The sequence below is a fragment of the Hippoglossus stenolepis genome, chromosome 6, assembly GCF_022539355.2.
Source record: "Hippoglossus stenolepis isolate QCI-W04-F060 chromosome 6, HSTE1.2, whole genome shotgun sequence".
In the NCBI taxonomy this organism is placed as follows: Eukaryota; Metazoa; Chordata; class Actinopteri; order Pleuronectiformes; family Pleuronectidae; genus Hippoglossus; species Hippoglossus stenolepis.
The window spans coordinates 19,224,366-19,242,715 of NC_061488.1; the positions used below are offsets into that span (position 1 = coordinate 19,224,366).

Sequence of the window (18,350 nt, forward strand, 5' to 3'; positions counted from 1 at the left end):
CACCAGTGAGATAATCCTGTACTTTCTTTCTGTGTTTTTAATGTGTGTAATTTGATTAAATCGGGCCTTTGAGAAGTAGTTTAAGAAGTTGACATTAACATGACATGACACAAGCGCTTACGGCTAAAGAAAAACCATCAGATTAAGTCTGTGTCACTGACAATATGACATTTACACTTTACTATAGGTTAGTTACACATGATTCCATCAGTGAACTGTTTAACACCTGAACAAGCCTGCTGGCTGAAACTGTTCGAAAGTTTTTTGAAAGGTTAACACACAGTTAAAGCAAATATTCTTTTACCCCATAGCTACGCACTTTTTTTTTCAACATTAGAACCTTTGAGAGGTGACACATCGCATGTTTACACTCAGTGGCTTACCGGCCAATGGGAATACAGGGGATAATCCTGTTGGGCCTCTGCATTGGTTGTTTGGTGGACTGTCAAAAGAATCCCACAATATTTGACCAACCCGTAGCGACCCTTTCTTTGTGCCTGTCATTGGGAGTGATCATGAAATCGCACTGTGTACATGTTGCAGGAATTGACTCAAGCATAACCAAGTGTAGACTAATGCAAATGTAGTGTAATCAACATGTGATCAGCCCACGCAGACACAACCTGAGCCCCACCCCACCTTCAGTCAGTAGTTTCAACTTTTTATTTGCTTGCTTTTTCTCCTCTATATTTCAGTTTCTAATTCCAGGAAGGATAATTACCTACTGTAAGATAAGATAAGATTCCTTCGCCAGCTTGCTCCAAGATTACAATACCAGTACAATATGCAATTTAATAAAAAAACTATATTAAAAAGTATCAAGTATTTAAAAATCGAAGTGAAAAGAAAGTGTAAAATAGATACAGAGTGACTGCAGAATCTTTGCCTAATATATATTTAAGTATATTCAGTAATTGCCATGAGCATAATATGATGCTAAACATGTTAATATTGCACATGAAAAAAACAAGGTAACATTGTAGATGTTTGTTGCTACTTATTACTCAATGATTGGGTTTTGATTGAGTGAGTATCATTGGCTCACTGCCACCATAAGGTCCAGGGATATTTTTGGTGGAGTCTTTCCGGCTGATACTCACGTTTGAAAAGAACAGTGTAATGGTCAGTTGGTAAAGTGGACTGTCATCTTAAAATGAATGGGATTAGACAGCAGCGGTCGGGTCTATCAGAGCACAGCATTATAAGAGTATATGTGCACGTGTGAGTAATTTGTCCATCTGTTTACCCCCAGCCAAGCAGAGAGCAGCTGATCGAACACTACCTCAATTGTACTCAGCAGGAAGCTGCCTTGGACACAACCTTCATGGGGTGAGGCCAGGCCATTGAACCCTGGTTTCTTTGTCTTGTGACAATAACATTGTTCAACAGAGCCATTTAGTGTGGAAGCCAACCAAGCCATTCAAGGTCACTTGCATTCGAAGACAATGCAGGTGGCAGCCCGGTGCAAAGAGGAAAACACATTTCGAAATAAGTATTTTTGGCTTTAATGTATCAACCCCCCTAGGGACGCTTCACCTCAGGGTCTCTCTCCCTAGGGGGTCGGTCCTTGTTTTTCTCCTTTGATCAGGAATTGCACAACAAAAGGCCATTTGAATGATAATGACATTTATTCAATGCTGGCATTTTCTAAAATGAATTTAGCCACTAAGTCAGCGACTCTGTTTTTCAACATTCAACATGTTTTATCATAAACAGAACAGAACAGTATCCTTAATGCTTAATGTTTTTAGAGTCTTTAATGTTTTTCTTTATCTTTGTGTTCAGTCTCACACCCAGCAAATATGAGTCCTTCTCCCCCTTTGACGACCTGGCTTTCGAAATGTACCAGGACCCCGAAGTTGCTCACCTCATCCGTCTCATGGACCAACAGAAGCAGGACATGGTGCAGCAGGAGAAATTCGAGCAGGCCAAGTATCTGAGACAGGCCATAGCCGACCTGCAAAAGGTACTTTAGCTGCCGGGGGACACTGACACCAAATATTTGCTTACATGGTCGAGAAAAATACCCCACCAATACGAGGATGTGTTCTTACTGCAGTGACAGTATTCCAGCGTCTTTGTGAGTTACTAATGGACGAGAAGATCTTCAACAGATAAAAAAAAGTACTTAACATTTCTCACTTTGCACAGATTAAGCAAACAAAATACGACCTGTTGATGAGTGAGCTTGAGAAGTTTGATTTCAACATTTGACAAAGTGAAGGTAATTCCCCCCCAGCTCTACGGCTCCATGCTGTCTAAAGGAAGAGCTGCAGCCATCAAGTCGATCAAGTGATTTGAAAACAGCAGCGTTTTAAGGTCAGAGCGTTGGTATTTATCTACGGCAGTTACATTGTAGTGTTAATGGGGTTTAGAGAATGTGTCTGTTTGAGGACAAACAAGTACACGCCACACACACACACACACACACACACACACACACACACACACACACACACGCACGCGACGCCCCTTAAATTGAATTATATATTGATTTCCTTGAGACTTAAACCCTAGTTACTACTTGCCTAACCATAACCCTTACCCTGATCTAACTTAACCTTGACCTAAACCTTAATGTTAACCTACAAACTTGTTTTCATCTTAACATTTAATGATTTAAGCTATGGGGACTTGCTTTTTGTCCCCATAAGGAAGACAATTCCCCATAATCTGACTCTGAAAACAGATTTAGGTCCCCACAATATGAGTAATACCTGGACCACACACGTGCGCGCACACACACAAACACTGAATTTTCCTACTTACTAGTATTTTTTGGTAATCCCAAGATAATACTGTGATTTTTCCCAATATTCAACCACTATTTGCTGTGTTCTCAGTGACAGTTAATGGTTCATCATTTTTTTTCAACAATAAGTAATACATTTTAGGGACATTTAGTAAAAAAATTTAAGAAACAACAGGTTAAATCTGATTTCTTAACATTGGCCCTCATGCAGACTGTGTACAATAAACTATGGCAGAAATATGTTATGGTAGTGAGGAAATAGTCCAGGTCCTGATCTGTTGTGAGTCTTGTTTTCTTTCTCCTTTTCTAAAATCGTCCTGTGTAATTTCACCACTGTTTGTAACAGTAGTTGTTAAACATTGTTCAGATTCCTGTTACAGACCCTCTTTGTATACTGCGTTTCTGTGGTGACCATGAATTCTTAATAAACACGACAGCTGACGGTCCTTGGGTAGCGTCTTTCCCACACCCAACTACGGGCCTTTCTGTAACCGGATAGGACACACACACCAGCACCTTGTTAGCACGGTATATTAGCATTGTGGACAAAGCAGTTGCCAAGGTGGTCAAGCTGAAAATCCCTTGTCATCGCCCCCTCAGGATATCAGGGGATGGTTCATGGTGTTACATGATATCTACAAACAAAGAGAGGTGACAGGACAGAGGGCCAGGTATTAGCCCACTGTGTTTCTTCCACCTTATACTGTCCACCCTTATCGAGTAGGGACTCAGAAATCAGAGAGGGCTCCTTGTTGGAAATCCAGCTGCCGTGGACGTTGCACCTACAGTTCTGTCCAGAAGAGAGGAATCACAAGGCGCTGCAGCTGAGACTGTCGCTTGGCACCTGGTTAGCAACTTAATTCAGCTAAATGGAATTTCCTCACAAAGAAATTACGAGTTTGACTTACTGGAAGTTACTGTCAAATTTCCACTCAGTCAAGCTCAATGATTCACCATGTGGCACACACACTGTTATTTCACTCCAGGGATAAATGATTGTGTTTGGGGCAGAAATGCCCATGTCGTGTTCAAGTCATTGCCAGAAAGCTCCTCTGTGGTTTAAAGGTTAAATCTGGTTTATTTCAACTTGAATTATCTCAGATATTGCTACAATAACACTGTGATCACAAAAGAAGTTGGTGAGATTTGGGAATAAGGTGACAACAGTACAGGGAAGTCAAAGTTGGAAAAATGTGAGGGTTCAGACGATCAGGTTGTGAACAAGCTGTCGATTTAACCTGAACATCTTAGTCACTTTATTTTGAGACAAAGAAAAAAGGTGAAAGTGAGCACACCTTAAATAATAATCTCTCACCGAATAGGAAAACTGTGCAGGACTACAGACAGTATAATAGATCTAAAAGGAACCAGGATGACAGCCTGTAAACACTAAAACCTCACTGTGTAAGTAGTGTGGTTACTTTACCTCTGGTTTCTCTCTAAAATACATACAGTCCTTAAACTTGAGACATCACTGTGGGGTGAACCTCATTTCCGATGATATCGAGTTAGACTACAAGCACAGAAAAAGAGGATGAAAAAAAGCAAAAACAATAACATTGACAGAGTCAGTTGCACTAAAAGAAAAGGCAGATTTCCTAAGTTCAGAGTGATCTTGTTGGACATGAAGTAAAAGCCAGTCAGTTGATGAAGCCCATCTGGATGAAGTCCAAGGTTTTAGTGTTGTGGAGGACATACACCCAAGAAAGGGAAAAACAAAACAAACCTTGACAAAATCCAAATAAACAAAAGTACACAACATAGAAGCCGAAAGGAAGAAGGGACAGTGCATCAAGGGTCATCAGAAACATTTTTTAGAAACAGCCATCTTGCCCCATAAACCCCTTTTCTACCAAACATGGGAAAGATCATTCCGTTAAAGGTGGCCAATCTTTTACCTGAGTCGCACACAAGATTATCAATGTGACATTTGAATGTAGGTTTATTATCAATCAAGATGCCGAAACATTTGTATTCTGCAATTCTCCCAATCATTAAAATGTTTGAGGTTTAGATTTCTAAATATTTGCAGCTCATAGATCTGGCTCTAGATGAGATCATGAATTTTGTTTTGTCTGCATTCTATAAAATTCTTAAATCTTTAAGAGCATCTTGCAGAATATTAAATGTTTTTTATTATTTCTTTATTAATTTTCAACAGACAGACAATCAACAAACACTTTTGAAAGGAGAGGAGAGGAGAGAACTGAACAGTCAAAAAAACACAAGACAAATATGGTCATTATACATTTATTTACACATTTTCTATATGGAAACAAAGCATAGTTCAGTATCCAAAGCAGGCAGAATATTAGGCTTCCCTTGTTCTCAGGAAGACACCATCCTTGTTTTTGGATATTTCTGTATAGGTGTGCCATTACAGTTATTATGTTTCACTCAGAATATGTTTGAATAGATGTCTGTGCTGGTTTCGATTGAGTAAGATGCATTTCTTCGCTATACCTGATATCATACGAAACCCTTTTGTATATGTAGGGTCTAGTGTTCTGATGCTTGAGGGTTTGTCTGATTGTCTGACTTCTCCGGTCTCTTACTCAATCTGACTTTTTCTCAGCGATAACCCCACATACACAACTCAACTAATTATTTAGTGAGCACAACGTTTCACAATTGTACCATTATTCCTCTGGAGTCTACAATCACACCGGCGTGATCCAACCACGTGTTGTTAACATACTCAAGTAAAAGTAAAAAAAACAATTGTCAGTACATATAGGCAATGTAGTGCTGGAAAAAACTATACCAATCACTTATTTTAATTTAATGTGATTTATGCAAAATCAAAAAAAAGGGAAAAATAGCCGAGGACTCCAAAGGGTTATGATATGATTTATGATTAAAAAAAAGGGTGTAATCTTTAAACAAAATACAGTGCCAAGAACAAGACCAACTGTTAAAACCAAGCAGGCAAATGAACAGTGTTACTACCGTATTTTTCTAAATGTGAAAACAACAGTTCTCGATGCAGTTGATCTATGAGCAGGAGCTCGACTCACTCCTCCAACTTCTTCTTTAGAGAAAATAATCCCTTAAAATCAGCGGCCCTAGGTCAAGGTTTCTGTCAGTAGGTGCAAACTGATATCAAACCAAGACCTTGTGAGACTGACCGTTCTGCTCCAATGTTTTCCTGTGTAAACATACAGTGAAAGCTTACTGGGTCACTGCAGGGCTGCCTTAACCTCTACATGTCCTGGGCTCTTCCAGGCGGGGGAGCGCTTGGCTCGATATGATGTGGAGAAGCAATGTGCCATAGAAAAGGAAGACTATGACCTGGCCAAGAAGAAGAAGGAGCTGATGGAGGAGTACAGGAGGAGCGTCTACCAGCAGCTGGAGGACTGCAACCTGTTGGACACAACAATGGTCCGTGACCAGCTGGCGAAATGGGAAGAATCTGTTGGATTGGATGTATAATGCACAGTTCAATGCAGGTCTGATTGTGACGTGTTCTGCCTAAATGAGCTGTTCTGTCTGTCCACTCTGTCACCAGATCGCAAGGGCAATGGATCCACCCCCTCTCCCGGATCCCCCCCCTCTGCTGCCTTCTCCAGGTCACTGTTCAGTCCCCGTCAAGCCCCTTGTGTCCACAGACACGTATAAGAAGGAGAAGAAAGCTAATACACCTCAGAAACAACAGTCGGCCACAGAGGCTGCCAAACGAAGCTGTCAACGTGACAGCCCCAGCACCCCCGCTGCTGTACCCAAGTTAGATGTAAGTGTATCTCTACGCGGCATTAAAACATATCCAACACCAGAAGACACGTAAAACACTTGTCCAATACATGCATGGTCAGTGATGACAAACCCATTCTTCTCTAATGAAGGATCCAGTTGTTGACAGCTCTACTTGTAGCTTGATCTGCTTGAATGAACTTGTTTATAGTGGGTTATAATCTAACCCACTGTAGCAGTTTGGGAACACGTGTCCAGCATTAAGCCTCTGTAGTGTTGGAACACAGCACACAGGGAGATTGTGACCGGTGGGTGCTTTTATGCGTTACTCACCACCTATTGAGACCGGCCCTACCACAGGTTTAGGTTTCACTATTTAATTAAAAGAGTGCAACAGTCGGCTGACTCCAGCGGCTGCCAACCTGGCGTCATGGCAGGGCTTTGAGCCTTCCACGAGGCAACAGGGTGCCAGTTGGCCCGGGGGCCACAGGAGACAGTGCTGCCTGGATGGAGCTGGGTTTTGTATAGAGGGGAGTCTACATTCATTTGAATCATGATGTTGCACAATCGGCCTGTTGGCTGATCACGTGCTAGTGAGAGTGAGTGAAAAGATCAGGGATAAAGGTGATGAATTTTTCAAAAGGTTGGACAGGCTTGAAAGTGTAGATCAGTTTTCTCTGAGCTCTTGAACTCGCAGTTCTCCCGAATATGTACCATAGTGTGTGTTGACGAATACAAACTGCAGTAGCTGTAAATTAAAATGGAGAAAAAAAAATCCTGCAGGTAGTCTGGCTTCCTGTCACAGTCCAAGGTCATGCAAACTGGGATTAGTTTAATTGGGGACTCTTAATTGTTTGTCTGTATGTTGGCCCTGATACACTGGCGAGTGTCCAGGGTGTAGCCCACCTCTCGCCCAGTGTCAGCTTGGATTGGCTCCAGCTCCCCCAGCGACCCACAAAAGGATAAGCGGAATAGATAATGACTGGATGGATGGAAAATGTGAAAGTTTAAATGATCATATACATAAAATGTATATACAAAGCTTCAAATACCAATGGTGTTGTCTTGTTATAACAGTCGACCAGTTCGCCTCATGATGACAGGCCGCTGCCAGCCCAGAAGAGGAAAGAGCAGCCAGTGGAGACCGCCCAGAGTCCTGCAGAGCAGCAACCCCCCGACCCTCACACCCTCAGGAGCCCACCCAGCTCCGAGATCAGCGGAGAGCCAGAGCCCCTGACAGAGAAAGCCCAGCGAGAGGCTGGACTTCCAATAGATGTTTATGGAGAAAGCGTGGTAAGAAAAAGAAAGAGAGGAAAACATGTCAAGTTATGCGAACTAAGGTTTTCCTCTGAGGTACTGTATGTAGTAGTATGTACTACTAATGCTCCCTCGCTGAAGTAGCTCTTCTCCTGTGTCCATGTCTTTTATTCTTCTCTATCTCTTTCTAAAAAAGCAACTTTCTGTGCACTGATGTGTTATTTCATGCACCTGCAGTCAAGTGGCACTTGTCAGGTGGATGGTGGAACTCTGTGCCAAGGTATTTATTTTTAAAAGCATAGCCTGCCATTGGCTTTTATCTGAGGTTCTTTGCTGGAAAGAGTGACCTGCAGCTGCTGGAAACTGTGTTGCTGAGAGTGGAATTTGTGGGCTGTAAAACCGAAGCTATCAACTAACAAAAGGATGAAATGTGGTGCAGAGCTGAGGGGACCTACAGAGTCGGATGATCATTTTCTCTGTGGGTTTGCCACACTGCACACATGAGTCATTTGTTTTATTGATATTTGAAATGCAGAGCTCTATCAAAATGTTTAATTGAAATTAATATCGGAAGATACATAGTTTTTTTGGTATATGATCAGTATACAGTACATGACACTGCATATATGGACATTTCTATTCACATACACTATGAGTATCTCAGAGATATGCAAATAGGACGGCAGGAATTCAATTAAATTCAATTGAAAACAACTTTATTTGTCAATGGAGGGCAATTCTAAGGCACGTAGATATAGTAAAATGAAAAAGTAAGAGAAGTCAATATGACTGTAAAAGGCCGGTTAACAGGATAATGGCTGTGAAAACTGTTTTGTAAGAACGAAGATAAATACTGAATGATTAAAGTGATCACAGTGCATTGAGGTAAGTAATACAGGTGTAAATAATGTACAGTTAAAGTGAATTAAAAATATATATACAGGAGCAGGAAGCAGCAGATGAATACATACTTTAGCATATATATATATGCAGCAGATAAATATATATATACAGATAATAAACAGTTATGATGAAAGAAATGTGTGATATATTTTATTCTCTATTTTCTTCCAGGTGGCTTGGGCATATTCCAAAAGCTGGTCCCACAGAGAAAATGCTCTGCTGGCTGTGCACAAGAGGCTTTTGGAGGTATCACCCACCACCCCCAAGGAGGAGCTGAGAAAGATGATAAGAGCTGCAGTCCTCCTGGTGAAAAAGGCCCTCCAGGATAAAGTGTCATCGGTGAATCGTTTCCTTTAAAGAAGATTCAGTTGCAGTGAAAGCTTTAAAAGCTAGAGTTAATTTATTTACTGGGTCTTTGAGTAGCGTGGGCTCCCTACTAAGTGCGTTTTTGTTCATATTCAGAATTTTTTTATCACAAGAAATATTCCTCCATGAACATTTAGGGCACAGAAAGGAAGACATACGCCCCAAAAAGGGAAAAACCAAACAAACCCTGACAAAAAACACATAAACAAAACAAAAAAGTACACAACTTTGAGGCCAAAAGGAAGAAGGGACAGTGCATCAAGGGTCATCAGAGACATTGTCAACTAACAATGAATGTACCTTGAGATCTCAGGCTAAACCAGACAGACCCCTCCGAAGGGCCTGGGCGCCGTCATCCCCAATGTAGGCCCAGAAGGGGTTCCAGATATTAAAAAACTTGAATGGTTTGTCTCTCAGTGAGAAGCGTATCGCTGCCAGAGGGATGAGTCCTCCAGATCAAATGTGAAATTGTGGGGCCAATGTCCAATATCTAATGATCTAATCTGATCTCCTGGTTGGTGCTAAACAAAATCACCTTAACCGGCTTCAGTGAGTAGGGGACAAGGTTCCCTGCTGTGAAATGAACTCTGAGGCAGCAAAAAACAGGTCCCAGTGGCAGTTTTTATGAAAATTAACATAAATCTCCTGAAATACCAGAAATCATTTATAAGCAAACAATCAAAAACACAGTGAAAATATGGACCCTCAACACTTTGAGAAACTACATATTTTGAAGGCAAAGGATGGACCAGAAGAGAAAAGCAGCCCTATCAAGGAGCACTGGATATGTTTGGTTGGTCACCATCAACATTCTCCATAAATCATGTTCTCTGGATTCCTGTTACAGAACAGAACTAACGTTCATGTTTTTTTAAATATAAGCACACAATCATACATGCAAACACCTAACAATGTTCCCCCTGTACCATGTGCAAGCCCAGGTCCCTCTCCCAGAGCTGGCTTCCTTGAAAAAACAGTTTTGACAAGGATGGCCTTGTAACCTCGCCTGCAGCTTGTATGAAATGGGTAGTGCCGCAATAATTCTCCTGATTTATTTTCTTTGCCACACCGATAAATAGAATGATCCATTAAGTAATTAACTGGTTAATTTGCATCTTCACAGAAGTTCTTCAGTTTTAGTTCATGTTGAACACAACTCTTCTCTGGCTTCTTTTACACCCTGGTTCCAAATGTAGCCCAGGGTGTTAAAATGCTGGTAATACAAACAAGTTATTCTCCACTGTCAGGTTGAAATGTCTCATTAGCTTGTAACTAAGTGCAAAAAAAGTTAACATGCTCCGACAGGCTCCATTCTCCATCAGCATACTCCAACCAACTTCAATTGAACATGGCTTAGTCCTGCAAGCTGACACCACCCGGGTGCAAGCTGTTTCTTAGAGTCTACTAAGTTTTGAGTTAAATGTCCACTGCCTCTCTCCTCAGGTCCTCCAGGCCTCCTTGATGCTGCTGCGCCTAATGCTGAGCCAGCTGATCCCAGGTCTGGGCTTAGGCCGGTCTGAGGTGATCCACTGCGTTGAGCAGACCTGGCCTGACCTGCTGCTCAGGACTGGAGACCCAGCCAGCCGCCTCCGGGCCATGGTCACTGCCTTCATACAGGTAGTGTAACACTCAGGAGAGAATAGTTTATTTGGCAGCAGTGGATTTCAATTAATGCTAAGCTTCTTGTCAGTCTGACCTCGGCCTCCTTAGCAGTTGTACTGTGACGGAAGGGAAAGAAATAGATGTTTCCATCCATCTTCTCTTGTATAGTTAACGCTGTTGTTAAAGCTGATAATGTTGAGAAGCTTTTTTTTGCTTTTTTTACAGCTAAGTGGCGACACCTGATGTCTTTGGTCATGATCTAATTTCTTATATCTGAAATTCTGAAAGTGTTCGTGAAATGTTGATATTAATTTTCTACCCATGCCAGGGTAAGAGCTCCTTTACCATGAGGCAGACCTATACAAGGGTGAGAGAGTTACCAAGATGGCACAACAGCAAAGACATGCACATCAGAAGGGCACTCGGAGCACATAGCTCCACTAAAGTCCCTGTCTCAATGTAAATTTTCAAATATCTTACTGGATCTGCCACTTTATCCGGATCCACTCCAAAATGTAGTTCTTCCTTGGGTCATGACCCGACCCCTCCACAAAATTTCATGGAAACAGGTTCAGTAGTTTTTGAGTATAAAAGATAACCTCATTGGCAGAGGTAATTAAATGAATAAAACAAAAAACATGATCATAAAAACACATGAACACATACAATACAGTGTTTTAAGTCAGAAGAGTGTGAACATGGTGCACGGACGCAACCTTTTCTGAAAGTGCCATTCTCCATTCATGTCGTACATGGAGAGAAGGATGATCTCAAAATGATAATACGACCCTATGACTGCACTGATGCATATACCTTCACTTCTGCTGCAGAATTTTTAAATGATGTACTATCTTTGTTAATATTGTTATTATATCGACATTTTCTCTACCATTAAAGAACACCATTCCCCCCATGGGCACAGTCTTTTAGACATTAGAGATTTTATCTTAAAAGCAGATGAATGTGATATTAGAAGTTTTGATCCAGAGAATAAACACTGGAAAATAATGGGAAAGAGTTGTCCCTCACCTGAGGCTGAATTCCTGCTCTGAGCTATTCCACAAACAACCTCGGGTCACAAATGTGAGCAAACTTGTTTCATCAGGATTACTTATATTGACAGAGGATACAAACACTTGGAGTGAACACAATGGAAGTGTTAATATTTAAGTCAAATAGATTATTTGGCCGAGCATGTATGTATTCTGTATTTCTACTGAGCATCTGAACACACATAATGGCCATGGGTTTATGGAGGAGGTTTGATGGTGTTTAGAAATTCTCGTGAACAGTATATTTAAGGAACACTTTGAGGAAAAAATCGAATTTAGTACAAATATTAATTTGGACTCAAGGATGAACTGATCCAACTTGGTGGTCAAAGGTCAACGTAATCTCACAACACACATATTTTTACCTTAAAGGTTAGCTACAATGATATGTGGAATTATTACATTATGCAATGTTTTTTGCAACTGAACTGGTTGGTGGAGGCATACAACTGCCAGGTTTTTATTTTAGGATTGTTACATGCAAATACTAAACAAATATTTTTACACTTTGTTTAAATAACTATTTATCGTGTTTTGTGTATTTTAAAAGTGACATTGGCTTACGTTGTTCTTCCTAACATGAAATGGTTTGTGGAGGCCTCACTGCCTGCAGTGTTTTATTGTAGCTTCACAGACATGATGTGCCCCTTGTTTGAAGCAAGCTCCATGTTGTTTCCATGACTGCCTTGTAGCCTTTAACTGCTACAGGGACATTTGCTCGAGTGATAGTCATTTGTTCACTTTCCTGTCTGTGTGTGCAGAGCATGGACTGTAAGTGCAGGAATTGTCTGACTGTGTAAATATGTGTAGTGTAAATAAGTAAATGAGTTGAGTTAAATTTAGATTCTCAAACCCTCTTTTCTCATCCTTTAGGAATCTGTACTGACCTCGATTAGAGCAACGACTGAAACACTAAACGTCTCATTGTATTTCAACGAGAAATGTTTTTGTGTGTGTGTGTGTGTGTGTGTGTGTGTGTGTGTGTGTGTGTGTGTGTGTGTGTGTGTGTGTGTGTGTGTGTGTGTGTGTGTGTGTGTGTGTGTGTGTGTGTGTGTGTGTGTGTGTGTGTGTCATGGAGTCCAAGTGATACTTCATTTTCGAGCTGATACCGACACCGATTCTAGAAGTAAATGAAAACCATTCAGATATCGATATACCGGAAAATATTCTTTTTATTACAGTGTATGTACTGTAGGCTGGTGGGTTGTTTATTGTTGGTCCATTTGTGGAGATAATATGTTTTGCTCAGTGTTTTATTGTGTCTTTTCACCCGTCCCTGTGCAGGGGACTACAAAGGGTCTTCTCTCTTGGTTTTAGCTATATCTATCTATGTGTTTTTGACATTCCTTATGTTTTTCTGAATTATATTCTACAAAAGTACTGATATGTATACTCAGGAGGTAAAGGGGAGCAAAGAGCGCTGTCCCCCTGTTTATTTTCGACTTCATTCTGTTTCAACTTTTAAAAATAGACTGCATGCTTTTCACTATTCACTATAGGATGTTCACCTGCACACAAAAATCCTTTATCTGCACATGTAGCCCTCTATCTCTCTGTTATTAGATGGTGGTTACTGAGAGAGGATGGCAGAATTGACTGGTTTTCAAGGGGGATGCATTTTTGGTCATTATGCTTTAAAGGGGATATATAATCAGCTGATCATACAATCAGCTGATTATATACTGGTTGGGGTAAAGTGTGTGTTGTGCCACATACAGTATAACCTCCATACATTCCACTCACCTGATGAGAGTAAAATATCCAGCAACTAAGGGAGCTTTCTTCTGTCATACTTTAATTGTACACTTGTGTTCTCTGTGATAACTTGTCTCTCTGCCAGATGTTTGTGTTGAATGACAAACTATGTGTGTAGTATCACACATAGTTTGTCTGATATCACTTAATTTAATATAAAGGTGCAATGATGCACAATTTGCAGTACATTTTAAAGTCAGCATCCTCTCTCTCTCGTGTCCCTCTTTTAGGAGATAGCTGTTTTGAAGGATGTCCGGGCCCTGCAGGTAATCCCCGCTGACCTAGTGAAGGACCTCAAATTCAAATCCCCCCCTCGTCTGGCTCAGAGTCGGGTAGAGCTGCTGGAGAAGCTGCTCGCTGAACTGGGCACAGAGAACTCTGGCTTCACCCTGGACAACGTCATGACGGTAAAAAACTAAATGCGTCTATCCATTCAGCAGGCACACAAGCATCAAGCTGCATTTCCATTACATTTGGCCTGATAATGACGATGTGACTAACTGAGAGGAGAGCGGTCCCTTCCTGACACACTGTGACCAAACAGGCTGTCAGAATCAGCTCGAGTCAGCTGAGTCAATGTTGTCACCATTGGCATCCAGTCTATGTCCATTGCCCTCGTCCTCTGGTTCCCAGCAGTGATCTAATATTTACATGCAAACTATCCAACTGTTGACATGCTGGGCAGGACAACAAGCAGCCCTCCACCTCCAGCTCGGCTTTACAACCGGCCCTCCGCCCATCCCCCTCCAATCAGCCCTCCTCCTCACAATGCGTGGCTTTTGTCATTGAGAGCAAATTGTTAGGTTTGTCCTCTGGGTTTCTCTACCTTCTGAAGCCAAAGCCCCACAGGTGGCACTGGGAGTTCTGTTTGTGTGTGCTTGCTCTGCGCCCACCCCCTCTTTTGTGTTGGCTCCCTCCCATGTTTGCTTGGGAAACATAGAGTCTAGATGGAGATGTGACAGGAGGCCTGCATTCTATTCAGCAGCTCGCCTTCTCCACTGTCCTGACTATTACTTAAACCGGTTTGATGAGAAACATGTAAGAAACACCGGGTTTAAAGTAAACTCAGCTCCAGGAGGGAGAACTTGTGAAATATACTCCCTGACCACTTTATTAGGAACACCCGCACACCTGCTTATTCATGCATTTAACCATATACTTAACAATAATGCATATAAGCATCTCACACCAAATGCTCACACCAAATATCAGAATGGGGGAAAAATGTAATATCTGAATTTACAAGTTGTGTGATTTTTGATATCAGACGGAGTTTGTGAAATTGTTGATCTCCTGGGATTCTAATGCACAACAGTTTCTAGAGAATGGTGCCATCAAAAAAAAAAAAACCTCCAGTGAGCAGCAGTTCTGTGGACGGAAATGCCTTGTTGATGAGAGAGGTCAGAGGAGCATGGCCAGACTGGCTGCGGTAACTGCGGTGAGGCCGATCGGCTACAACAGTAGAGGACCACATAATGTTCCACTCCTGTTGGCAAATAACAGGAACCTGAGGCTGTAGTGGACACGGGCTCAACAACACTGAACACCTGAAGACTGGAATAACAGCCTGAGTCTCGATTTCTGCATAGGTTGCAGATTTTAGGGTCAGAATTTGGCATCATCAGCATAAAACCGTGGACCCAGCCTGCTTTGTGTCAACAGTCCATGCTGGTGGTAATGGTGGTGGTGTAAAGGTGTGGGAGAAATGTTTTCCTGGCACTTTGGGAGCCTTAATACTAACAAATCATTGTGGTAACTTTGCAGAAATGATGTGATACAGTCATGCCAACATGGAGCAGCATTAAAAAACTAAATGATTCCAGCATCTTGTGAAGCCCAAGACCTGAAGAATTGAGGGCGGAGGTACCTGGTATAAGCCACTGGGATCAGATCAGATTTGGTTCCAGTTTACAGCAGATTATATTCCTTGATACCTTCATACTCTTTGCACATCACTCAGGCTTTATCAGCCGATCGAGCGAGAAAGATCAAGGATCTAAAACGTTTTTACAGCCTTGGGGATATTTGTCCACGGTATGACGGCGGATGAAGGCAATACAAAGTGCCTGAACTTAAACTGTCCTGCAAACTACCAAACCAAATCTGATCTGCATGCTGGTTTATAAGGTATCTATCAAAGATAAAGCAGGAACATGTTGTAGCCAGGCAACGTTCAATCAGACAGTTTACAATGTGTGTGTCAGGATGTGTCATTGAAGGTTAAAGTTAAACATTCAGGAAAATGTGTGCATTTTTTGTTATATATCATCCTATATCAATTAAATACATTCAAGAATCTTGTAAATGACTAAACCCTTAAATCCACAGCTAAAAGCACTACCAGTGTAAGTGTCTACCCTTTTAGCTCATGTGAGTACTGCTCTATAGTGTTAGCCCTGCTACGGCTTGAGCATTTCTCCTTTTTCCTCCGCTGTTACCTGGGTGATCTGCTCTGAGGCGGGGACCCAGAGCAAAACAAAGGGGGACGATTGAATTTCTTGTAATTAAAACGAAAAGTGCTCAGCAAAGAATAGAGAATAATAGAAAGCTGTCTCTGCGACTGTAAAGTGAGGGATGGGTTGCCTTTGTGCGCAGTTTACCTCTGGATGTCAATGCCTCCCACTGGCAAGATTCCCATTGTGTTGTGACTGTCTTCACAGAGATTATAAGGTATAATGGGCTCTTTTTACATCCTGATGTGCACTTCCCCTTAAGGACTTCCTCAGCTGTTTGGCATGTGGAACCAGACTGCAGATATCACAAATATTACTTCATTAAACTTTGACTGGTCTGTTAAAGAGCATGCACTGAAAATATTCTTGTGTCCCCAGTATTCTAGGCCTGTTTATTTATATGACAGCCTTGTAAGACAATTTAAACTGCTGTACACAAGGGTAAGAATCCCATTAAAACATCTGTAAACACAAAAAAGATGATTAAATTAGGTAATAGTCGTCCAACAAGTTGCCTGAAACAGTAAAAGAAGAAAACTGTAGAAAACTAATCATAGATACAGGTAAATATATTGCTATTTAGTAAACGACAGTAACACATACCATTCTTATACTCATATTTGTATTGTATACCATACCTGACTACATTCTTATAACAGTCTATATATGCACATATACAATGGTGGCTGGTGATATAATATATTGGGGGGGTCTAAATGACTGAGGCAACTTTCATGCATTTCGCATTTTTTAGAGAGAGATGTTTTAGTGCTCACACCCCCGTCGTTGTGCACAGTACCTCTGTGTCGACACTTTGAGACAGCAAACAGGGGAAGCAATAAAAAGGCATTACTTCCACCACATCCAGTTAGCCAACTCTGTTTCTCATAACAAGAGCAGGAGAAGCCCCCGGGTGAAAGCTCCTCCTGGATCACTTGCTGCTGAATCTGTAATTCGGGTCGGGGCGGACCGAGCTCCTTTATCCTCTTTTTTTCTTGCGAAAGGGTGTTTTTGGAAAGAAATTACCGGATTTGCCGTTGAAAGTGATTGTTGCCCTTGAAGTCGCCATATGTTTGCTGGTCAGCTGGCAGCGGAAGCAACTCAGTGACGGCGGATGTACCTGAGACAGTGTCGACCAATCACATTAGATTAAAAAAAATGTAAATCAAGAGAAGCCTCAGATCCCGTGTTTGCCAAAAGTTTAAGGACCCACAGTCACCCTCGTTTGGCCGAGATTTAGACAGAAATTAACCAAATACAATTTGAAAACACTCTCCATTGAATGCTCACAGGTGCTTACGTTCTCTTTTTATTTTTATTTTTATTTTTTTTCTATTTTATTGCCTATATCATATGTTCCATTTTCTATCGCATTCTGGCTGCTGCTGTAACGAGTCAATTTCCTCTGCAAGGGATCAATAAAGTTCATCTAATCTTATCTTATCTTAAAGTGCAAAGTATGTTATGTTTTGAAAGTTTTTCCTTCTTGTGTTTTTGCTTGAATCTTGTGTCTGTGTTTAATAGCTCAGACCAGAGGTGAAATTGCATTGAATTGCAGTTAATTCTGGCTTCAAACCTGTTCTCCTCTTTCAGTTCTGTGCAGTGTCGTTGAAGCACACTTCACCGCCGGTTCGAGAGGCGGCGCAGCGCATCGTCTTATCCATGTACCAGCAGCACAGAAGTGCCATTCTCAGCTACCTTCCACGCAGCGATGATCCTGAACGCAACAGCTTCCTCTACAAAACACTCTTTGATGGGTTTGCCAAAATTGACGGAAAGCTGGTAGAGACTCAGGCAAGTTTACATTTTTTTCCTCGACTGCAAATTAAGCTTTTATTGATACTCGACATCCACCTCACTTAAAGGGGGGATATTATACATAACAAAAATCCCTCATTTCTATCTAACAAAATGTAACATTTCTGACATGTATATGAGTGTCTACAATGTGTGTTTTTAAACGTTTTATATCAAACTGCTGGGCCGAGGGCAGTGTTGATTTTTGTATTCAAATGGGAGCAGGTGGTAGGTGGACAGAGAAACTGTTAGACAAGACAGATGGGATCACTGTCTTGCCGAAAAGAGTTCAGCTTTTAGGAGGAGAGTATATGACATCATGTCTTTTGGGTTTTTAACAGTCATAACTGAGAGGAGGTGGAGTTTCATGTTACACAACCAGCTAATTCTCTCTGCAGCCTCCTTTGCCAAAGCCCTCGTAGGCAGTCTTGTCTGTCTTTTACTTATACGGTTAAACAAATGTACCGTACCTGTGATGTATCAATAATAAACTTTATTCATATAGCACCTTTTAAAACACAGTTACAAGGTGCTTTAGTTAAAAATTAAAAATTAAAAAGTAAAACAAACAAAACAAGGCCCGGTCACGAGCTGCGACTGTGGAATGGTGAGCAGGGCCTTCGCTGAGGACAATGAAGTGAAGCTGAAATGGGAGTAATGTGCTTTCTTTAAGCAGATTTTGGGTGAGGTGTCTGGCTGCTGCGTTTTGGACGAGCTGTAATT

At 41.4% G+C, this 18,350-nt stretch overlaps 1 protein-coding gene across 1 annotated transcript in view; it reads left to right on the forward strand.

Moving 5' to 3' along the window:
• cep104 (centrosomal protein 104) overlaps positions 1 to 18,350 on the forward strand; it is a 35,038-nt gene that overhangs the window by 4,860 nt on the left and 11,828 nt on the right. Inside the window, exons 6-14 of the mRNA XM_035159778.2 lie at positions 1,253 to 1,329; positions 1,786 to 1,966; positions 5,978 to 6,133; positions 6,261 to 6,482; positions 7,520 to 7,735; positions 8,774 to 8,941; positions 10,412 to 10,585; positions 13,608 to 13,784; positions 17,424 to 17,624. Coding sequence (XP_035015669.2) covers positions 1,253 to 1,329; positions 1,786 to 1,966; positions 5,978 to 6,133; positions 6,261 to 6,482; positions 7,520 to 7,735; positions 8,774 to 8,941; positions 10,412 to 10,585; positions 13,608 to 13,784; positions 17,424 to 17,624 — 1,572 coding nt within the window. The remainder of the gene's footprint in view (positions 1 to 1,252; positions 1,330 to 1,785; positions 1,967 to 5,977; positions 6,134 to 6,260; positions 6,483 to 7,519; positions 7,736 to 8,773; positions 8,942 to 10,411; positions 10,586 to 13,607; positions 13,785 to 17,423; positions 17,625 to 18,350) is intronic.